Genomic DNA, 23,387 nt, shown 5'->3' on the forward strand with positions numbered 1-23,387 from the left:
ATTAATAGTTAGCTCATACTGAGTGCTTCCTACATGTCGAATACTCTTTTAAGGGTTTTATGTGGATTGTCAATTTTCCTCACAGTGCCTGGTATATGAAAGACAATAGATACTTGCTGATGGATGGAAGGAAGAAAGGGAGGGAGATGGAAGGAATAAATTGACATTGTGGAGATGCTGCTAAACTTGGGGGCTTGGTTTACTTGTCATGAAGTGGCAATAAAGAAACTCTTCTGGCCGGGCGCGGTGGCTCACGCCTGTAATCCTAGCTCTTGGGAGGCCGAGGCGGGCGGATTGCTCAAGGTCAGGAGTTCAAAACCAGCCTGAGCAAGAGCGAGACCCCGTCTCTACTATAAATAGAAATAAATTAATTGGCCAACTGATATATATATATAAAAAATTAGCCGGGCATGGTGGCGCATGCCTGTAGTCCCAGCTACTCGGGAGGCTGAGGCAGAAGGATCGCTCGAGCCCAGGAGTTTGAGGTTGCTGTGAGCTAGGCTGACGCCACGGCACTCACTCTAGCCTGGGCAACAAAGCGAGACTCTGTCTCAAAAAAAAAAAAAAAAAAAAGAAACTCTTCTAAAGGTAAATTAAGGCAAGTACAATGGAATTGTAACCATAGTATTGGTTACACATCATAAAAATAATAAATTTTATATAACAGTGAAAATAAAATGAACCAAATTGCTTTCTAAGTCAATGTCCCTGGAATTTATCCAGCACAAAAGACTATAAGAGGACTATATTACTATTGCTGGAATTAAAAAAAAACTATCTTCAAGATTTATTTCTTCTACTTATATACACAAAAATGTTGCAGCTGTTTGCTAAGGAAGCACTGCTCATCTTGTTATAGTTCCAGGAGCTAAGGAAACGACTATTTGGAACAATGATTTGCATAAACAGACACACATCATAACACTTTAAACGAATTCATTCACTTTGAGTGAAATGAACTTGACTCTAGTTGGAGTTGTCACATTGTGATTTATTTCCCAATTTTCCTTCCTGTCAGTGGACTGTAACAATCACAGCACATTGCATACATGTCCTTCATACCCCATGGGTGCTCCGTTTCTAAGAAACACAGTGATTGTGATGTCGGGTTAAGGAAGGACACAGTATAACCAGCCCGACCTGGCCCCTGACAATTTACAAAGAAGATATTCCCGGTTTCTCTGCTTTATCATCCAAGGCTTTCCGCTATTCCACCGGGGTTGGGACAATGTGTCAAGATTCTGCCCCTGGAACCAGATCTTATCCTACATTTTGGTTCTTTCCATTATGAGAAACTGTCCAATGACCAGAAGAATAGGACACCATTCCTGGGGAGCCTTCTAGATCGCCTTACAACATGGAGATTTCTGTGGTGACCCTACTGAAGTCACAAGATGTGGTCCTTACACATGGAGAGATTGGTTCACTGATTCATTCATCAATTATTCAACAAATACTTATTGGGTAGCCAATCAATATCAGAAATTACCCTGAGAGCTAGGATTAAGAGATGGAAAAACAAAACCACTTCCCTCTCTGCCCTCAAGTAGCTATCAGTATAGAAAATGATGCAGTGAAGAATTCAGGTTTGGGTACAAAATCCTGGCTCACTCCGCTCTAGTAATATAATCTCGCTGGACTTCAGTTTTCCTTATCGGTAAAACATTGATAACATGACCTGAGAGTTACTGTGAGAATTGAGTTTGCAGTTTCAAAGCATGTGGGCAGTGTTGAGCACACCATGTTTAAAAACATCTTAGAGATTTTAACCCAGAAGAATGACAGCTCCATTGTTTGTTCACTTATGAATAAATGAATAGAATACTCTGGTCCCATAGATATTAAGTTTCACAGGAAAAATCCAAGGACCCTGTCCTACCTTGTGCTGTTATAACAAAATGCCTGACTGGATAATTTATTAGGAATAGAAGTTTATATCTCATAATGCTGAAGGCTAGAAGTCCAAAATCAATGCACTGGCAGGTTCAGTGACTGGTAAGAGTCTTGTTTTTTGCCTCCTAGATTGCACCTTATTGCTGCTCTCTCCAGAAGAGAGGAACACTGTGTCCTCACATGGCAGAAAGGACAGGAGGGGCTAAAAGGTCAAACTCCCTCCATCAAGCCCTTTTAAATGGGAGTCTAATCTCATTCATGAAGGTGGAGCTCTCAAAACTCAATCACCTCCCAAGACCACACCTCTTAGTACTGCTGCATTGGGGATTAAGTTTCAACATGAATTTTGGAGGGGATAAAAACATTCAAACCATAGTAGTCTCTTTGACAACTAGATAGGTTAAGAGTTAGGTTGAGAATTCAAGAATGAGTAAATCTGAGGGTGAGGATAGAAGCTCAGAGTCAAGCTATCAGAGACCTGGGTTGCAACTGTTCTTGAGAACTTTTTAGAGTTCTGGACTGCCTCCCTTGGTCTCTTCTTATCCAGAGGCTGAGATTCTTTATACTGGGCCTGCCACATGCCTCTGTCAATTTAGAAACTAACTTTTCTACCTGCAATACCTCCTGGTACTGTTTCTTCCTAGAAGCTATGTCCTTTTGCAGTTTTGATGAGCCCCCTCTGTCAAAATGCAAAAGTTAAAGTGCAGGCAAATTTGCTAAACTCACCTGCTGTTTCATGGCATTTAATCTCCTACATGAACAATCAGACACTTGCATTCAGACCTTTTAGTGACATAGCAATAGATGTTTGTCCAAATTGATATCTTCATGTGGAAATGGAGAAGTTTCAGCTCTGCAAGGTGGAGTCATCTGTCCAATGCCACACAGTAATAAAGCTGTGGATTTGAACCACATTTCCATGCCACATTTCTACTCTTCACCCTACACTGTCCTACTTTCAAAAAGAAAGTTAAATAGTGGATATCAGTTAAGTTTATAGTTTGAGTGCCTTTGAAGAACTCCTTGGAACTCCAAGTATTTCTCCCCCTGTGGGGACACAGTGTCTGGAATTCCACCGTTTCAGTTTAGTTCCTTCAGCCTGGTATTTAGGGCCTCCATTACCTGAATCTAATCTCTCAGGCTTACTGCTGCTCAAAACTCTCTTCCATGCAGTTCTCTACGCTGTCAAACGATAGTGAACTAGCACTGTTTATGCTATCGTGGATTAAGCTGAAACCTGTAATACAAAGTGAGACGACACAAGACCTGGAAAATGGGCTACACATCTACTCGCCATCAAATTGGTACTGACAGCCTAAAACTATGGTGTTCAAATAATTGTAGTGTTCAACAGGGATCTGGGAGGGAGGAGACCCACATCTTAAGGATATGATGAGCATTGTAAGGGGAAAAGGATTACCTCTATCCATTTTTAGGGAGAGGCAAAGAAACACACTATAACCAAAATGTCTAAAAAAAAAAATTGTTAATGGGAGGTGAACAGGTGGAAGGGGGGAAAAGGGGAAGGGTACGCACTTTCATGGTGGGTGCAGGGCGTACCACTTGAAGACTAGACACACTTGAAGCTCTGGCAGAGCGAGGTGGGGAGGGGGACAGGGGCAAGATATGTAACCCTAACAATATTTGTACCCACAGAATTTGGGAGAAAAAAACTTATTAGCGTTCTCAGCTCCTCCTTCACTCCACTGTATTTGACTTTCCGCCTCTCTGCCTAAGTTCATGACCCTGTCTCCACCTGGAAAACCCTAATAATTGCCAATAATAAATTTTTAACAGCTATCTGCTGAAAGAATTAATTTCTTTGCATTCAGCATTGCTCTATGAGTCTTCTTTTAAAATGCAAAGATAATACCATACACATACCATACATATGGTATGATAATACCATACACATCATGACTGATGGGAGGAGGTTTTATTTTTTACATATCACTTTTTTTTTTTTTTTTTTACAAATGGGTAAGAGTAATTACTTCTGTAATAAAAATTCATCAAAAATTCTTAGGCGGTATAATGCATTAAAGTGCTAACCCTTAACATCTGAGCTTGCTGATGTCCTTCCTAGTTTATAGAACCGGGTAAGGTGTGTTGGATACCTTTGCAGAGGGGTCCGGGGAAATTCTCATGGAGTACGGGGGCTGTAGGAGATATACTTCCAATACTTTACAATTAGCGGAGTGCCAGGTAAGGAAATTGGTGGAAGGGGTAATGGGTGGTGATTTTACAAAACTTGTTGGCAGGAAATTGGTGTTGGGAGGTGACTTTAAAGAGATGGAATATAGCAATGACAACTACCCTTTATACTGAGCCTGAGGTTTTCAAAGTCTTTCATGCATTCAGATGATCTCATTAAAGATTCACAACTACTCTCTAAGGTTATTATTGCTCATCTGACAGATGTGGAAACTGAGGCTAAGGAAGTTTAAGGTCACACTGCTGGTAAATAGAGTGGGGGCCAAATCCTGATAAAAAACAAAGAGAAAAAAAAGTAGAGGACAGTCTGAAAGGCACGCCTAGGAGGCAGATCCCATCAGGAAATAAGAGCGTCCAGTGATTTTGTTCAGTCTGGACTATGGATTTGAAGAGAGGGAGGCAGTCTGTGGAAGATCTAGGGTGGGGACGCTGACGAAGACAGGCTGGGGAGAGCCACCTGTCTCCCCTCCGGAGCCCCTCCACCGCGGTCTCACTGGCTCACTTCTCCAGAGTTTAGGAAACGCGGCGCCGTCTGACCCTGCGCGGCCGCCGTAGAGTCCCCGTTGCCATGGCACCCGAATCCTGAAGGGGACGCGTGGAAGCTCGGCTGAGAAAGGCAAAGGGAGTCCTCAGGAGTCCGGGTCCCGGTCGGACTTGAGGGGCCAGCGAACTCGAGAGGAGCTATGGGCCGGAGTAAGCGCCCCTTCCCACTTTCCGCCGTCGATCATCCCCCTTGCGGGCGTCGTCCCGGGTCCTGGGACCCTCGCTGCGGCTCCAGACCACCGCTGCCCCTTCCTGCCCGATCGGGCCGGCCCATCGCCCCCCGCAGACCCTCCGCAGCTCCTGCGCGGAGTGGCCGGGCGGCCGGGCCTTTTGGAGGCTCAGGTCCCTCATCTGTAAAATGGGCCGTAGGTGGGGGAGAAGGGGACAGAAAGGCCTTGGCGCTGATGAGAGGGGGTGGTGGAAAGTGCGTGGGTTTGGCATCGGACGCACTGGGTTCCGGCCGCGAGTCCCCTCGTGCCGCTTGGTCGTGGGCTGTCTCTGTATCCGAGCCGCCACCTTCAGGCTTGTCAGGAGGCGGTGTAGCCTGGAGACTGGGGGTGCACACTCCAGAGGCAGGGTTTAAATCCTCCCTCCTCCACCTGCTAGCTCTGTGACTTTGAGCTGAATGACTTCACCCCTTTGGGTCCTAGCTTCTTCATCTGTTAAATGAAGGCAATGAATAGCATTGTTTTAAGAGTTGTAAAAGTGTTTGTTTAAAAATATACTAAGAGACTGCAAGGCAATGCTGCTAACAGTTATTTATATTCGATCGAACTGTTCTGATGTCAACAACGCTTTTGACCTCCCCAAATGGCAGTTTTGTACACTTCCACCGAATTTATCACTTATCATTGTAAAAATGTCATAATTAATATTTTTCAGTCAAGAGACTGTGTCAGATGATTGGAGTTCTGCCTTGGAAGACCTGACAGTCTGCAGGGGGTAGAGGGGAGAGGCAGTGATTTGTAAATGTTTAAACTCCTTCCTAAACTCTTTACTTACATTTCCTGTCAGGGCTACTTCCCATCCCCTGGTCTCACCCTAGTTTGTTTGTTTCTTTGTTTTGCTCAGCCTTTTGAAACTTTCTTTGTAGATTATCCTTCACCCTGTTTCTCTGAATCCTGCCCACTTTTTTTTTTTTTTTTTTTTTGCTATCTCATTAATTTATCGGGCTTGTATTAGAGTACCTATCCTGAGTCAGGCATGGAGAGCACCGTGAGGAACAAGACAGAGGTGGATCAACCCTCCAGTGAGAGAAAAAGATGAACACTTAGTATAGTGGTTACAGCCAGGTGGGAGAAAGGTGCCTAACCCCAGGATAGGTGGGGGCTGTCTGAGGAAGAAGTGCTGTCTGGAAAGAAAACAGGAAGGCCTGTAAGTGCCCAGAGGTGAGAAAGAGCAGGATCCCTTGATGGCAAATTGTCACTAATTGGAGCCAGGGGGAGGCACAGAAATAAGGGATGGAGGGTGAAGAGAGAAGGAAGTCCTGAGAGACAAGTAGGCAGGGATCAGATCATGCAGGTTTTAAACTTGGAATTTAGAAATCTATCAAAAGAGCCATGGGGAAACCAAAAGGGTTTGCTCACTGGCATGACCTGGCCATGTTGGAGTTCAAGTGGAAGATAGAGACCTGAAATGAAGTTGCAGCAGCAGGATACATAAATAACAAGTACTCCTCCTGTAAGTAGCTCTGATGTGCCAGGCCTGGTTAAAGTGCTTTACATGCGTTCTCTTGTTTAATCTTCCCCAGGCCTTTAAAGGCAGAGAGGGATTACTATTACCTGCATTTTTTAGGTGAGCTGACTGAGGCACAGAGAGTAAATCACACAGCAACTATCAGGGCTGGGCACTGAATCCATGAAGATATCCACTGGATCCCACATTACACCGCACACTGCCTCCTATGGGACTGAGGCAAAGTGGACAGATTTGAGAGATCTGGGGGGAGAAGAGGGTTCTCTCTTGCTGTGCCACAACCTTCTTACTGTCGTTGGAAAAGAAGCCAAACTCTGTAAAATAATTTTAAAGAGGTTTATTCTGAGCCAAATTTGAGGACCATGACCTGGAGCCACACCCAAGAAACCTTAAGCAAATGGACTTGCTGTGGTTGGGTTGCAGTTTGGTTTTATACATTTTGGGGAGACAGGGGTTACAGGGAATGTCATAAATCAATACATGGAAGGCATACATTGGTTTGGCCCAAAAAGGTGGGCCATCTCAAAGTTGGGGGGTGGGGAGGAGAGTGGGGAGGTTACAGGTTATAGGTGGATTTAAAGATTCTTTGATTTGTAATTGGTTAAAGACATGAATTTTATCTAAAGGCTTAAAATGTTCTAAGATAGTAGGCCTGTTAATCAGAGACAAGCTACTAGACATATTTGTTATTTACAAGAAGGATGGTAGGCATGATGAAACATGTCTGACCTCCCTCCTGGTGGCAGGCAATTTAGTTTTAGGATATCCCCTTGACCAGAAGGGGGTCCATTGAGTCAACCAACTGGGGGAAAGCCTTAAGATTTTATTTTAGTTTACATTACATATTCCCTCTCCTCCACACTTCCCCCCAAATGGCTTCCTGCCTCTTGCTAATATTTCCTAACTACTTTCCTGTGGTCTTTGTTGCTGCTTTCCCTGTATTATCCAGGAAAAGATGCAAGGATATCATTAGTATGCAAGGATGTCTATTTAGAAATAGACAATGCTTGAGAGATCATCTAGTATACTTGTTCATTTTAGAAATGAGGAGCAGGAACCCCAGAGGGGAGCAGTGATTCAGCCAATGTCATGCTCGATGAGTCAGGAGAGAGTCAAGATTAGGATGCAAGATTCCATCTTTCCCTACGCTTTGCACAGTTCTGAACTCCCTACAGCTGAAGGAGAAATTTGGGCTGCTAAGAGAGCATAATAATGGCTTACACTTATTGAGCCACTTAATTGTCTTCTAGTCAGTGCTCTAAATTTTTCTGTGTGTTCACTCACTGAATTCTCACAAAAATCTTTTGAGGTAGACACTAGTATCACCTCCATTTTGCAGATGAGGAATCTTTAGCACAGAGAGGCTAAGCAGTGTGCCAGTGTCACACAGTAAGTGGTATGTCTGGGATATGAACCTAAGCAGAGCTAGCACTCTTGTGTGTGTTGGTACGTTGTTTCTTGGGAGTAGGGGAAGGTCTGGTGAGAAAAAGAGAGGTCATGGTGCAAATTCTCCTATTCAAAGTCAAAGACTACTTTTACTGTCTGCTTAGGAGGAGCAGTGCTGAGCCTGGGGGCAGTGGCTTGGGAAAAATGAAAGAATTAGTTCCTTTCTGCACAAGTAATCTAGTGTAGATTGTGATTTAGAGAAGACCTAGCTTCTTTATTTTTAAATTTTATATTACTGGATTCATTTTGTGTTATTGTGCTATGTTTGCCATCTATATATCTTCTTTGGTGAAGTGTCTGTTCAAATATTGTACCCATCTTTAAAAATACATCTTTCTTATAAACATTTTAATAATGTTTTTTTATCATTGAGTTTTAAGAGTTCTTATCTATTCTGGATATAAGTCCTTTATCAGATATATGATTTGCAAATATTTTCTCCCCATCTATGGCTTATATATTCATTCTCTTAAGTAGTTTTCAAAGAACAGAAGTTTAAAATTTTTGCTTTTGGTGTCATATCCAAGAAATCTTTGCCTAACCCAAGTTGGCATAGATTTTTCTCTTATTTTTTTTCTATAAGTTTTATAGTTTTAGGGTTTACATTATTCTATCATTCATTTAACTCAGTTTTTTAATATTATGTGAGATGTGGATTAAAGTTATCTTTTTTTGAATGTGGAAATTCAGTAGTATCAGCAACATTTGTCAATGACTGCTTCTCCATTGAATTACACCTGTATACAGAATATTATTTTTCCTTAAATACATGGTAGAATTAATCAGCAGAGACATCTGTGTCATAGTTTTCTGTGTGGGAAGGTTTTTAACTATAAGTCCAATTACTTTAGTAGATATAGAGCTGTTTAGTTTGTGTCTTGAGTGAACTTTGGTAGTTTGCATCTTTTAAGAGATTTACCCATTTAAACCTTGAATTTATTGGCATGATGTTATTTATATTATTCCCTTATTATCTTTTTAATATCTGTGCAATATATCTGTACACTCTAATTTCTTATATTTGCAGTTCATATCTTCTATTTTGTTTACTGATATATAGCTAGAAGTCTACTGATTTTATTTTTTAAAGAACTAGCTTTAATTTTTATTGATTTTTCTCTATTGTTTTTCTGCTTTTTATTTCATTGATTTCTCTTATAATATTTATGATTTACTTTCTTCTACTTATTTGTGTTTTTTTCTAGTTTCTTAAAGTGCAAGCTGTCTGAGACCTTTACTCCTATTTTAGGCATTTAGGGCTATAAATTTCCCTTTAAGTAATGTTTTAGCTCCAAACAGCAAATTTTGATATGCTGTTTTTTTGACTTTTCATTCTGTTCAAAATACTTTCTAATTTCCCCTTTTATTTCCTGATATTCAATGTTTTTTTAAAAAACATTAATATAGTTTGTTTGAATTTTTAGTTATTTTAGGCTGGAGGGGAAATCCTATCTTATGATTCTATCATGCCTAGAACCTGAAGTCTCTGCTACTCTTATGGTTATAAGTCCTGGTCCTCAGCTTACTCTGCCCTCTGGTTTCAGGAAAGGAAACCCTTTTTATATACCGTCAATACAGTTTTCTGGTTTTCACATTTAGCTTTTAGTAGCTGATAGGTCTCTCTCAGCCTTTCCTTATCGATTGTGTTTAGCAGCAGCCAGCCAATGCAACTATCCTTTAAGTTATATTGTAGTTTCCCCCATACTTCTCTAATGCCTGATAAGTCACACTTGCTAGTGCATTCCCTTCCACTGGTATCCTGTCTCTGCTCAACACCAGTGAAAGTCTTTATAATTGCATAGCTTCCTTGGGCTATGCACTATCTGTGTTCCACCTGCAACCAGTAATGGTGTCCTCATTGCTGCTCTGGCAGCAGGTGATCCAACTCCAAAATCCCACTCTTAGCTAGCATCTGCTTACATGGGCCACTTCTGGTATTAGCTTTTCCAGTTTGGGTTTCCCAGGAAGCAGACTTTTAGATGGAGTTTCAGGTGCAGGAAGTTTATTAGGGTATGTTGTTGGGGTGGGTAGGGAAGAAAGCAAGATTGAACAGAGGTAGAAGTTGGGCTGTGATACATCTTAACATAGGATTCAGCTAACCAACTCCAAGAGCTCTAAACTTGAAATGGACTTTCTGACTTGCTCAAGTTGGGGTGAAGGACTGGACCTTTTTAGCCCTGACATCAACTGGTCATTGGATGAGGGCTTTCCTTGGTTGAGGTGTTACTTGGGCTGAGGTGCCTCCCAAAGAAGGTGGGTGGCTGAGGGCTGTCTGCCAGCAGAGCTCCCAGCAGCTAGAGAAATCTATCTTTCAGTTTTGAAGCGAGAACTAAGTGGTGCATTCTATCATCCATGATAGCTGGGGATGCCCTTTTCCCATTTGTTTTCTGACAAACATCACATCACATTTTGAGATTCAGCTCAGGCTTCTCCTCCATGAAGCCTCTTTTGACCTCCATTTTCTCACTCAATAACACTGATCAGTCCTACCTCTGTAGTCATAATACTTTCTGTGTGCTTCTGTCATTGCCCTCTAGCACTTTGGTTACTCAACATCAACATCCCTGAAAGGTATCACTGGATTAGGGTACAGTATGGCAACTGATGCTTATGATCATCCCAAGTCAGTAAGAAAAGGCAGAGCAAATATTTAATCCTTTTTTTTAAAAAACTTTCCATTAAAAATGGTAAAAGAAAAAAGTTTAGATACTACCTTCTAAATAAAAGTTTAGATCCTACCTTCACCTATTTGTAACTCCTTCATTTGTATTAAATATCTGTTTCATAAATGTATCTCCTAGTCTTTCAAGATGTTTGAAAATTATCCAAAATCTGCAATAAACACATATTGGTTGATTTTTTTCTAATCCAGAAAAAAAGAGAGAGCTGTTTACTAAACATAATATGAAGCCTTAAGGAATGAACACTAAATTGTTGGCTTAGGGAGTTTTTAGAACATTGCTAAACGTACTGAAAAGCTTTGTGGAAGTGAGTGTAGCAGGGCAACCCCCAGTGTCCCAGAAACTTCTCTTCCCCTTTGTCCCCCTCCCCACAAAATCATATTATTAATACTTCTTCCAGTTATAGAGAACCACAGATTCTGGGTTAGCAGATATTGCAGATATTGATTAGCACTTCTATGGGTGAGACACTCCTCAGAATCCATCTGTCTTGTATTTTGCTATTTGAAGTTTTCTAAAATAAGGAAGTGAAAGCAATATGCTTTATCTAGTGTCTTGGCATGTTCTTCTGTACCATATAATAGGTATTATAATAATACCATCTATCTTGAAATAGTCTTATGATGACATATTAATGCTTCCAAAGCATTTTTAAATCCCTAGAACGATCTCATATAGATGCAGTGTTATATTATTTAGAGTAGGAATATCTAAAGATACACAATGCTCCTTGGAGTTAAAGAATATTTGGTCAGGTTAAATAGTATGTAAAACAGGACAATGCTTTCCTATTTAAAAGCATGAAACACTATACTCTCCATGCACCAAGTAGATATTCTTACACATTTCTTCTTGGGAACTCTGGTTTTTGCACTGATGTTTGCCATTATAGGTGAAGCAATGTTGTGTAACAACAATTTTCTGAGTACCAGAAAACAGTATGCCACTCAGCAGTTTGCTTGTTACGAAAAATTTAGAAAAGGCCCACTAGTAAATTCCAGACCTTCACAGTTGTACCCTCCTCTGTGACTCTTCCTTTCCTTTTAATCAATCTTAATTGTGTATAATAGTTGCTATTGGGCAGACTTCTCTGTTGTGCTGAATGAACTGTTGTGCCCTCCTCTCCTTCGTGTATGTGCATGTATGTGTGTATAAATTACTTATTCATGCTAAGGAAGTTTTCCTAACTTTGACCCCTTTAAATTAATAGTGATTTTTATCATGTTTCTTATGGTTAGGATATACAGATCTATAGAATTCCTCACTAATATTAATATGTACATGGCTATGAAAGGGAAGATTTGACAATTATATGCAAATGATCAATTTTGAACACATAATGAAGAAAAGAGTTTCTTAAATTTTGAGAGTTATAGCGAGAGAATACAAGAAGAATATTTGGCACCAGTAGGAACTTTGTCAACCCTGTTAATCTCCAGGGTTGGACAAATTGGAAAAGCCTTTAAGACTGTAGAACTGTAGGAGACTGGGATACCTTTAGCAGCTCCAAGTGTCAGAAGGCCACATGAGGGCTCAGCAGATGTTCTCGTGACCATATGAGGCCAGATTATCTGGCCTCATATGGTCAGGAGAACATGTGGTGCTTAAGATGCTATCAGAATTCTCCCGAACACATTCAACTTAACAACAGATGACAGCTCCTACAGGGTTGAAGTTAGGTTATGTCTTCAATATGGATACCAAACTAAACCTTCAACCAGGATCTGGGGCAAGAATGTAAGTAAAGGCCCATGTATCAAGTTATAAATCAAACTGCTAAATAAAACTCATCTTCCTTCCTTGGCAAATATACCTTCATAACGATTCAGTAGGCTACATCTAATATTCAGTTTCTCAGGCTTCTTGCGGTTCTATGGCAGAGAATGGTAGATTGGAGAGAACTGGCCCCTGGCACACTCCTCCCTTCTCTTGCCATTTCTGGCTCTATCCTGGCCTCTCATGCCCATGTATGAGCATGGACTCTCCAGCCTACATAAACAAGCCATCCACATCCCCTGAAAACAGCTGTTCCTTGGACAACCCTGGGTGTTGGGATGTGTACCTAATAGAATGGTCTGTCTTTAGGAATGGACCTGGAGAAACAGCCAGTGCAGGTTTGGCGCCCCTTGGGCAGAGAATCCCATTGTTCCTACCTGGGCTGCAGTCTAGAGGGGAAGGCATGGGGCCATGATGGGCACATCCTCCTGGCCCCATGGTCTCCAGGTCTAATAGCAGCAAAAACTCCAGCAATCCACTCCCTTGCTCCATGGATTTGTGTAGTTGAAGTCACAGATACATTATTAGTCAGAGTCTTATTATTAATACTTACTGGTGAATAATTCCCACATTTCATTAGGTTAGTTCAGATAACAACCCCTTAACCCATGTTGCATCCTTGCTAAGATAATTCTTGGAGATAAATTACAGATATAGATAATACATTTTACTTTACATAGCAGCTTTGCTCTATCCTCAAATTGGCTGTACCCATTTATTCATTATTAATTGATTAGTTTAAGCTATTAGAACCAATTTTGGTGAGGAGGGTGGAGAGTAGTTTTAATGCCCTTCTCTTTGTGTTTCACGAAGTTTTTATTATTTTTATTTTTATTATTTTCCTTTTCCAATCTATTTAAGCTGGCTCACAAACTAGTAGTTGCATTCCAGGGACAGCAGAGTGCAATGGACAGTAGGGATCCCAGTGAGCCAGGGGTGGGAAGGCTGCCCTGTTAGCCTCCTTCCTGCCCCTTTGGTCTGGCTCTCCCCAGAACCTGGTTTGCGTACATCTCTGCCTATTAGCGGAGCCAAAGCTTAGAGGAGTTGGGACAGTCCCCATGTATGATATTTTAATCTCTGAACCTCTGCATTCCCTTTGTCTTTCTTTTAGAGAACTGCCATTGCAAATAACCTTATCTGCTAGCAGAAACAGCAGGAAGTTCAACTAGCTGAATGCATATGATCGAGTTTATACATATTTTTACATTAAAAAGCCAGGCAAACTCCACTTTTAACCACTTCGGTATGACCCACCAGCAGCGAAACCTTGCCCACAGCCGGCACTCATAGTCTGCACGATAGTTTGTGCTGTGCATTGGCGACAAATCCATTTTGCTCTTGTGTGATGAGGAAAGCTTCAAAGCACTGAAAGCTTGTTTTACTTTACAGGCAGCTTTACTTGTAATGTAAATCAGAATAGGTAAACATATACATATATGTTTTCATTACGTTATTTTTAAATGTTCACAATTTTATTTTGATAAATGAAAAATTAGAAAAGTCATATCATGGCTGTCGGCTAAAGTCGCTGTGTGCGTTCTTCTGTGGCTATGGACTATAGTCGACACTGGTACCGAAGTGGTTAAGGACGTGGCATGGAGGTGGGGCAGCCAAAGGTGCTGTGAAGAACTTTGTCTCAGCTAGTCTGCACATTCAGGAAGGCTGGAGTCTCAAAAGGCTCATATTTGTTCTTCTGAGGCAGTATTGTGTAGTGGTTATGAACATGTTGTCTGGCACTGGACTGAGAATTTGAAACATGGCTCTAGCACTTATTATCAAGACCCAGGCAAGTTATTTAAACTTTTGGTCCTTCAATTCCTTTTGTGACAAATGTAAATAATAACTCTGCATTTTCATACATTAATACTTGCAAAGCAGTTTGAATAATGCCTGACACTTTGTGACGATAAATAAGTCTTATTATCTTCTGGGGTGTACATGCAATATCTTCACCTTCTACATAAAATGTGAAAATCTAGCTATCTTAATAACATTTTTAATAGAGCTGAAAAATGCACAGTCTCTCCTTTGTCATTACTTCTTGGGTTTCAGTGCATCTTGTGAAGATGCTTTATGATCTTGTTCTTAGCTCCAACCATGGACCGTAGCATTGTGTCCAGTCTCCCCTAGTGCTGTTGTCATCACATATTACTGACCTTCTGTGTCGGGAGAGCCCACTGCTACACATTGCTCTTGTCAGAGGGGTAGGAGCTCTCATTTCCCTGCACCTGTGAGCAGCTTATTTTATTCCTCCTGGAAACAAAATAAGTGTTGACTGCTTTATAAGATTGCAATGCAAGATCTGGGGTGTTTCTTTCCCCCTTCTCTTAAGTTTTAGTTAAATTAATAAATTGTGTTAAATGAATGAATGACATTTCCTATTGAATGGTGGAAGATGCTTTCATATTTCTGCCCTCTACCAGCCCAGCTGTGCCTCTCAGTAGCAAGTTGCTCTGTCCTAGATCAGTTAGTAGATCTCATCCATTTTGACATGGCATCACCATAGGATTCCATATCAACATTCTCATAGCCATTAAATGTCAACTCTGTCTCAATCCATAAAGCAAAATGTGTATAGACCCTACACTTCCAAGGCAAGTAAGGCAAGACATCATCATGTGTTTTTCTTCCTTGGACTCACAACATAGTGTTGCAAAAACTCCAGGAGGCATTTTTCTGATCTATTTCATTTTGAAAATCACTTGAGCCTGGAGAATTGACATTTAACATTAAAAAAACCCACAAAAACCACATTGCACTTATAAGGTAAACCTGATTTCGAACAATGGGAACAGAAATGTAATATGTAACAACTTTTCTTTCAGTCACAGAAGATCTTATTAGACGAAATGCTGAACACAATGACTGTATAATTTTTTCCCTGGAGGAACTCTCCCTGCATCAGCAAGAAATAGAAAAACTAGAACATATTGACAAATGGTGCCGGGATTTAAAAATTCTCTATCTTCAGAATAATCTTATTGGAAAAATCGGTAAGTTTCAGTACTTTGTTCTCCTGGATTCTTTAACATTTTGAATAAGAATTTTGGAAAGTGAAGTGTTATTTTTAGAGAAAGGCAAACACTGAAAAAGAATTACATGGGAAAATAGAAATGGCTGTCTTTCAGTAGTTGTGTCTGGAACATTTCCCTGGACCTTTCTACTTGTAGTGAGTCTCATTGCCCAAAAGAATCTCCATCAAGGAGTTGGGAGAGCAGGTGAAGGTGGGGAACACATTCATTGACCTAATTTTTGAAAAAGTTTGAAAGGGAGGAGGATATAATCTAAGCATTTGTCATGGTTTTATGTCACTCTAAGAAACCATAAGGATTATGTGGAAATTGAATAGGTTATATTTATTGTGAATATATGTACAAGGCATTCTGCTTATTATTGGGTATTGAAGGGTTCCAATTTGGAATGAAAATGAGGGCTAAATACAAGAGTTAGGTAGATGAAGATAAAAATATAAGCATTACAACTGAAAAAGCTCTTTGAATAATGTGGCTTAGACTTGCAGCCAAGTGGGCTCTCATACTAAACCTATCCGCCCAGTCACATGCAGAGCTGGCACACACAAGTTTCCCCTATTCAGGTGGGTCCTTGCTTTATGGTAGGAGGGGGTTGAGACCATGTGCTCTCTGCTGGCAGGAAGACCCCAGAATCCAGGCAAGAGGGTGGGACTGGGCATATGCAGTTTCTTCTCCTAATTAACCCATCCGATAAGTTGGTCCTTTCTCACCTCCAGCACCGCCCCCCCCCATTCATAAGAATGATGAACTCAGGGACAAAGAGAAAGGAGGAGTCACTCTTATGGAAGTCCTGCCACTTGGAAATAGGAGAGTATCCCTAGTCCTCAGAAAAGCAACAGCGTAACTTAGTGGTAAGAGCAAACACAGGCTCTGGTGTCAGGTAGATCACAGTTAGAACCCTGCCTCTGCCACCTATAAGCTGTGTGAAATTAGACACATTAGTTAACTTACCTGAATCTTAGCTTTGCCATTTGTAAAACAGCTAACATACAAATTGGTATAAGGATTGCATAAAATGATGTGCTTAGCATTATGCTCACCCTGAGATAAGTAAAGATTAGAGGATAGCTGCTGTGCTGCTGCTGTTATTAGTTTGACCATGTGCCCCAGCTTGCCCCAGGCCAGCCAAATGAAGGTCGGAGCAGAAAGGAAAAGAGAATGGGGCTGCAGGAAAAGGAATGGAGCCAGGGTTGATGAAGCACACAGTGCCAGTTCTATTTAACTTTCCCTGGTGATGTGCGGTGGTTTCCAACAGGGGGCATTTGGCAATGTCTGGAGACATATTTGATTGTCACATGCGTGTGTGTGTGTGTGTGTGTGTGTGTGTGTGTGTGTGTGTGGCATCTAGTGTAGAGCCCAGGGATACTACTAACCATCCCTCAATGCACAGGATAGCCTCCCACAAGAAAGAATTCTCTAGCTCAAAAAATGTTAGCATTGCTGAGACTGAGAAACCCTGGTGATGTCGTTGCTTCTAGTTTTGTAGATAATTGGAAATTGGCTTTAGGATTGTAAAAAGCCTAGATTTGCATCATTTTTTTTTGAAGATTTACTAAAATTCTCTATATTTCTTCAGAAAATTATTTTCAGCATCTTTTACTTTACCAGAAATTAGAAACTCTGGCACATTGTTCAATTAAAAAGGCTATTACAGAAAACCACCAGCTTTTATGCATGGGGGCATTAAAGAACGGTTCTAATTGTACAGATCTAAAAGAGTTCCTGAAATTTTAATCTCCACAGCTGGGTCCATCACAATTACTAATTAGTAGCATAGTATTTCAGTCCTTTTCAGAGCTGTGAGAAAGCTTAAATTTTGCTTCCAAAGTATTCTTAAATTAAACACTCTTTTAAATCCCTAATAATGGGATTTTCAGTGCTACTCCACCCATAGGCACTTAGGCGCTTATTTTGCAAGTAAAACTATTTCTCTAGGATTCAGACTTGCTCTTGTGCCATTGAGGTGGACGTTCGATTAGCAGTTGCCTTTCCTAAAGCTCTTTTGCTCCCTGGGAGTACAGATGGGCTGCGGAAGAAAGCCTGTTTAGTGTCACTCCAGCGTGAGTTGAGCACCATCTGGGGTCCCGTCACAATGCAGATTCTGGGACCCATATCAGACCCACTGAATCAGAACCTGTGGGTGTGGGCTATAGTAAGGGACCTTTCAATGGCTTCCCAATGGGCCTCGGGCCTGGAGGAAGCTGAGGGCCACAGAGCTTCAACCTGAGAAGGGATTGCGTCCACTATAAGTTTGTGGCTCTGCTTGTGGGAGTTGGTGAGAATTGCTTCCAGAATGGTCTGGGCTAGAACTCTCAGACTTCCTCCTTCCCACTGCCCAAGAGGTTCTGTCCAGAGCCTTTTTTTCTTCCCCCACCCAAGCCGACTCCTATTGTTTTTGAGGAATTAATTTGGGAACCCCCCCGAACAAATCTTACCTTTTTTCCTGTCAGATGACTCTTTTAGCATTTAGAGGGCTATACATATAACAAAGATGGAGAAGGGAATTTTATGTTAAGCAGATATTTTATTGTGGTCTGGCAATTTTAACAATGATAACTTTATTTTTGTGCAGGATGCAGACTAGACACTCTGTCTATCATAATTCTTGGCACACACAAACCTCCAAATCTGTTGACTATTGAATGCTCAGCTGTTGCTAGAGAAACTTTCGTAAACATTAGTATTACTTAGAATAATTTAATTGCTGTGAGAAACTTTAGCAATTTTTTTCCAAAATCCTCATTTTAGAAAATGAGTAAACTGAGACTCAGAGTTTTTTTCTCAGGTCTATAGAAACAAATATATGATGTTTTGTAAATTTTAGATGCGCTGTTAATGGTGATAAGGCTGATGATTATTTTATATGTCATCATGTTTGATCTTCATGTTATCCCTGAGAAATAGGCAGAGGAGGCATTAATTAAGTAAGATTGCCCCAAATGCACATTCTTTGGCAGAATTTTCTGCATTCCTGTCATCTTAGAAAGAACTGTTCTCTTAAGGTCTAATATCATGATTTAGTGCCAGGGTCTGGAGTCAAATTTCCTGGCTCTACCACTTAACATTGGACAAGTGGATTAATTCTCTGTACCTTGATATTCTCATTTGTAAAAAGGAGGCAATAGTTTTTAACCTCCTAAGGCTATTAAATTAGATAATATATGAAAAATGATTAGAAAATTGTGTAATATATAATAAACACTCAGCAATGTTAGCTACCATTTTATTATCTGTTTTTAAAAGGCCTCATTCTACAGAGGTTCCATGACTTGTTTATGCTTGTTGTTTTGCCTATGTAGATTTTCATATTTATTGAAAAAAGATAATCCTGTAGCAGGTTGATTTTGACTTCATGTCAGAGAAACCCAACTCAATTGTAGCAGAACAATAAGGAAATCCATTGTCTTACCCAACTGTTAGTCTAGAGCAGGTGTCCTCAAACTATGGCCCACGGGCTGCCTAAGCACATTTATCCAGCCCTCCGGGTGTTTTTGCTGCCGCTGCCTGTCCTGCTTAGCAGCCGACTCGTCCCGGGCCCACAGTGCACACTCTCCAACGGTTTGAGGGACAATGAACTGGCCCCCTGTTTAAAAAGTTTGAGGACCTCTGGTCTAGAGGTAGGACAGACTCCAAGGCCAGTTGATTCCTAACCTCTGCTCTACCAGCCACAGTGTGAGCTTCATCCTTCAGCTGTTACCCTCATGATTGAGTATGAGTATCAGCAGGAATAGTACTTTCTTCTCTATCAATATCCAGCAGGAAAAAGAGATAAGAAATCCCCAAGCATGGAATATAGGTCTTTCCCTTTCATTTGACTGGAAGTACTTGGTGTGCATGCCCTCTCCTGCACCACATGGCTGCCAGGAGACTGCCATGAGCTGGTTGGCTTAGGCCTAGGTTCCTGAGCTGTCACTAGCAAGAGATAGTGGATTGCCATGCACAGGTGCAGCTTGGCTAACCCTAACTGTCTGGAGTTTGGGCTAGGCAGGGACATGAGCAATATTGGATTCCATCTGGAAGGATAGAGGGAGAAATGGAAACTGCATAGGCAACTACAATGTCTGAGATACGGGTATAGATTTGAAAAAGTAAAATGATTTTGATAGCCAAAATAATAATCCTTAGATTCTCTTTATTATTTTCACAATAGATTATGTAAAAATATCAAAATGTCTTTTATCTTGAAACTTCATTAATTACATTATTTGTATATTTCAGAAAATGTTAGTAGACTGAAGAAACTTGAATATTTGAATTTAGCTTTAAACAACATTGAAAAAATAGAAAATTTGGAAGGTAAGAATTTTCCCCTTTTATTATAATTAAAATTGAGATTTAAAATTAGATTTAAACAATATTACATAACAATAGATATGCTTTTTAAATTAACAGTTTACATAAATCTTATATTTATTCTTGTAAAAATTCAAGCAATAAAGTGATATATAAATTCCAAAATAAAAGTTCATTTTACTCCTTCCTAATCTGGTCTCTTTCCCAGGGATAGCTGGAGTTTATGCTTTGGTGTATAGAAGGTAGTTTCATTTCATTTTTCTATCAATGGGACCATACTATGAGTATTGTTTTGAAATTATTTTTTTTCCCTGAATTACCTTGCTCTTTGGATATCCAGGAACGGGAGCATGGGGCTATGTACTGGAATGATTGTAGACTGATTTATCTAACCATCTGCCTGCAGATGGACATTTGGATGGGTTCCAGCATTTTGCTATAATAAGCATGGCTGCAATGAGCATCCTTCTGCGTTGTACTTTGTGTACGTGTGCGCAGTTTTTTTCTAGGATAGATACTCAGAAATGGAATTCCTGCATTTAAATAAGCATATTTTGAAAGATACTGCCAAATTGTTCCCCCAAAAGATTTGTATCAATTTATACTTGCACTGAGTTTATGGGAGTACCTATTTCTACACAACTTCACTAATACTTTCTATAAACAATGTTTTTTTTTAAGATAGGAAGACATTTTTGTTCGTTTGTTTTTATAGTAGATGTTCCATCACAATGGGTATGAAGTGGTATCTTATTATGGTTCTGATTTGCATTTACCTAATGACTAATGATATTGAACATTTTTTATGTGCTTATTGTCCATTTGAATGTTTTCTTTGGATAAATGTTTATTCAAAACTTCAGCCCATTTTTAAATTAGGTCATATGTCTTTTTACTGTTGAATTGTAAGAGTTCTTTAGATATTCTGGATGCTAGACCCTGATCAGATAATTGCAGATATATTCTCCCGTTTTGTTGGTTTTCTTTTTAACTTTCTTGATGGTGACCTTTGAAGCACAATTATTCTTAATTTTGCCTGTAGTTTTTATCTCTCCAGATGTGTTTGGTTTTCTGTCATGATAATATGGGCCTTATAGAATGAATTGAAAAGTACTTCTTATTTTATTTATCTATTTGGAGAGTTTGTGATGAATTAATGTTAATTCTTCTTTAAACATTTGTTAGAATACACCAGGAAGCCATTTGGTCCAGAACTTTTCTTTGTGGAAATTTTTTGATTACTAATTTAATCTCTTTGCTTATTATAGGCCTATTCAGATTTTCTCTTTCTTTTTTGAGTCAGTTTTGGTAGGTTATATCTAAAATTTGTCCATTTCACATAGGTAATCTTATTCGTTGCCATATAATTATTTTTACTACTCTCTTATAATCCTTTTTATTTCTTTAAGGTCAATAGTAAGTTCCCTTCTTTCAATCCTGATTTTAGTAAATTTGGGTCTTCTCTTTTTTTTATCTTGATTAGTGTAGCTAAAAGTATGTCAATTTGGTTGATCATTTCAAAGAACCAACTTTTGATTTTGTTGATTTTTCTCTATCATTTTATATTCTCTATTTTGTTTATTTACACTCAAATCTTTATTATTTCTTTTGCTGTCTTTACTTTGAGTAGAGTTTTCTATTTTTTCCTAGCTTCTTAAAGTGGCAAGTTAGGTTATTTATTTGAGATTTTTTTTTTTATGTAGGCATTTACAGCTATGAATTTTCCTATAAGAACTACTTTCCTTGTCTCTATTAAGTTTTGGTATGTTGTGTTTTTGTTTTAATTCATCTCAAAGAATTTTCTGATTTCTCATGTGATTTCTTCTTTGACCTATTACTTATAGGAGTGTTGTTTAATTTTTACATTTTTATGAATTTCCCAAATTTTCTTGCTTTACTGATTTCTAGTTTCATTCTATTAGGGGTCAGAAAAATACTTTCTATGATTTCAATCATTCAAAATTTGTTACTTGTTTTATAGCCCAACATTTAGTCTATTGTAGAGGATGTTCTATGTGCATTTGAGAAGAATGTGTATTGTGCTAGTCTTAGGTGGAATGTTCTAGAGATGTCTGTTAAGTCTACATGTGTTTTTATTTTTTAGTGTTGTCCTACTCTCCTGTTTCCTTGCTAATAATATTCTGTCTAGTTGTTTTATCCATCTTTGAAAACAGGTTATTGAAGTCTCCAACTATTTATTGTTGAATTATCTATTTCTCCCTTCAATAGTGTCAGTTTTTGCTTTATGCATTTTGGAACTCTGATGTTAAGTGCATATATGTTTATAATTATTTTATCTTTTTGATGAATTGATCTTACTATTATTATAAGATGTCCTTTATTGTTTCTAATAAAAATCTTTGTCTTAAAGCTTTTTTTGTTTGGTATCAACATAGCCACTCCAGTAGCTTTTTTGTTTTGTTTTGTTTACTATTTGCATGGTATAACTTTTCCTATCCATTAACTTTACAACTATTTGTGTCTTTGAATCTGAAGTGCTTCCCTTTAAACAGCATTTAGATGGATCATGTTTTTATATTTAATCCATTCTGTCAATCTCTGCCTTTTAACTGGAGAGTTTAATTCACTTACATCTAATATAATTAGTGATAAGGTAGAATTTGTATCTACTATTTTGCTATGCTTTCTATATATCTTATGACTACTTTGTTCCTCTGTTTTTATATTACTGCATTTATTTTTGTTAGATTTCTGTGTGTGTGAATGTGTGTACAAATTTAATTCCCTGTTGTTTCTTTTACTATATATTTTTGAGTTATTTTCTTAGTGGTTTTCCTGGAATTTAAAATTAACATCTTAATTTATAATAGTCTAATTCAAATTAATACCAAATCAATGTCAATAGTATACAAAATTTTGCTCCTATATAGTTTAGTTTCCCTCCCCTCCCCTTCTACAATTTATTGTCACAAATTGTATCTTTATACATTATCTGCCCATCAACATAGATTTATTATTATTTCTTTTTACGGTCATCTTTTAAATAAGTTAGAAGAAAAAGTAGCTCAAAAATACATTTATATTGCTTTTTCTATTCATCTATGTGGTTGCCTTAATTGATGGTCCTTATTTTTCATATGAATTTGAGTTTTTCTCAAGTGTCTTTTTATTTCAGCCTGAAAAATACCCTTTAGTATTTTTTTAGTGTCATGTGGAGACATTGCTAGTGACAAACTTCAGTTTTTGTTTATCTAGAAATATCTTAATTTCTTTTTCATTTTTGAAGGATAATTTTCCCAGATACAGAATTCTTGGTTGACAATTTTCTCCCCCTCCCTGGCTCCCTCTCTTCTTATCCCTCTCCTTCCTTCCTTTTTCTATCTAGCTATTTACTTACCATCTTTTCCAGTGACTTTCTTTTCTTTGTTTTCTTTGATCTCCTCAAGAACCTCTTTTAATTCAATTTTCATTATATTAGACTGATCGTCTGTGACTCTTAACCTTAACTCTTCTGTGACTCTTAGCTCTTATTTAAGCCCGTTTGCCTTATTGTTCTACATTCTGGAATATTTCACCAGATTTAGATTCCAGAATAATTATTTTTATATTCATTTGTGCTCATTCTATAATTCAATTCATCTACAATCAACTCTTTGAGTATAATTTTTATTCTTCTGAACTCAATCCTGTGTTCTACTTGCCGCTTCCTGTGGTGTGTATTGTTATTTTATGGATGATATATCTTCTAAAATCTCTTTGGAGTTACTTGTTAAGACTCTTTGCTTTTGATTTCTTCCATTCCCTGAATTATCTATCTTTGTCTGAGGCTATCTATTTTATTTTGTAGCCTTCT

General features: G+C 39.0%; 1 protein-coding gene across 1 annotated transcript in view; it reads left to right on the top strand.

The window, feature by feature from the left end:
• Positions 1 to 4,641: 4,641 nt before the first annotated feature.
• The window catches only part of DNAAF11 (dynein axonemal assembly factor 11), an 84,239-nt gene continuing 65,493 nt past the window's right edge, over positions 4,642 to 23,387 (top strand). The window contains exons 1-3 of the mRNA XM_012785419.3: positions 4,642 to 4,800; positions 15,074 to 15,241; positions 19,499 to 19,576. Coding sequence (XP_012640873.2) covers positions 4,791 to 4,800; positions 15,074 to 15,241; positions 19,499 to 19,576 — 256 coding nt within the window. The 5' untranslated portion in view covers positions 4,642 to 4,790. The remainder of the gene's footprint in view (positions 4,801 to 15,073; positions 15,242 to 19,498; positions 19,577 to 23,387) is intronic.

This window comes from Microcebus murinus, chromosome 7 (assembly GCF_040939455.1).
Source record: "Microcebus murinus isolate Inina chromosome 7, M.murinus_Inina_mat1.0, whole genome shotgun sequence".
Taxonomy (NCBI): Eukaryota; Metazoa; Chordata; class Mammalia; order Primates; family Cheirogaleidae; genus Microcebus; species Microcebus murinus.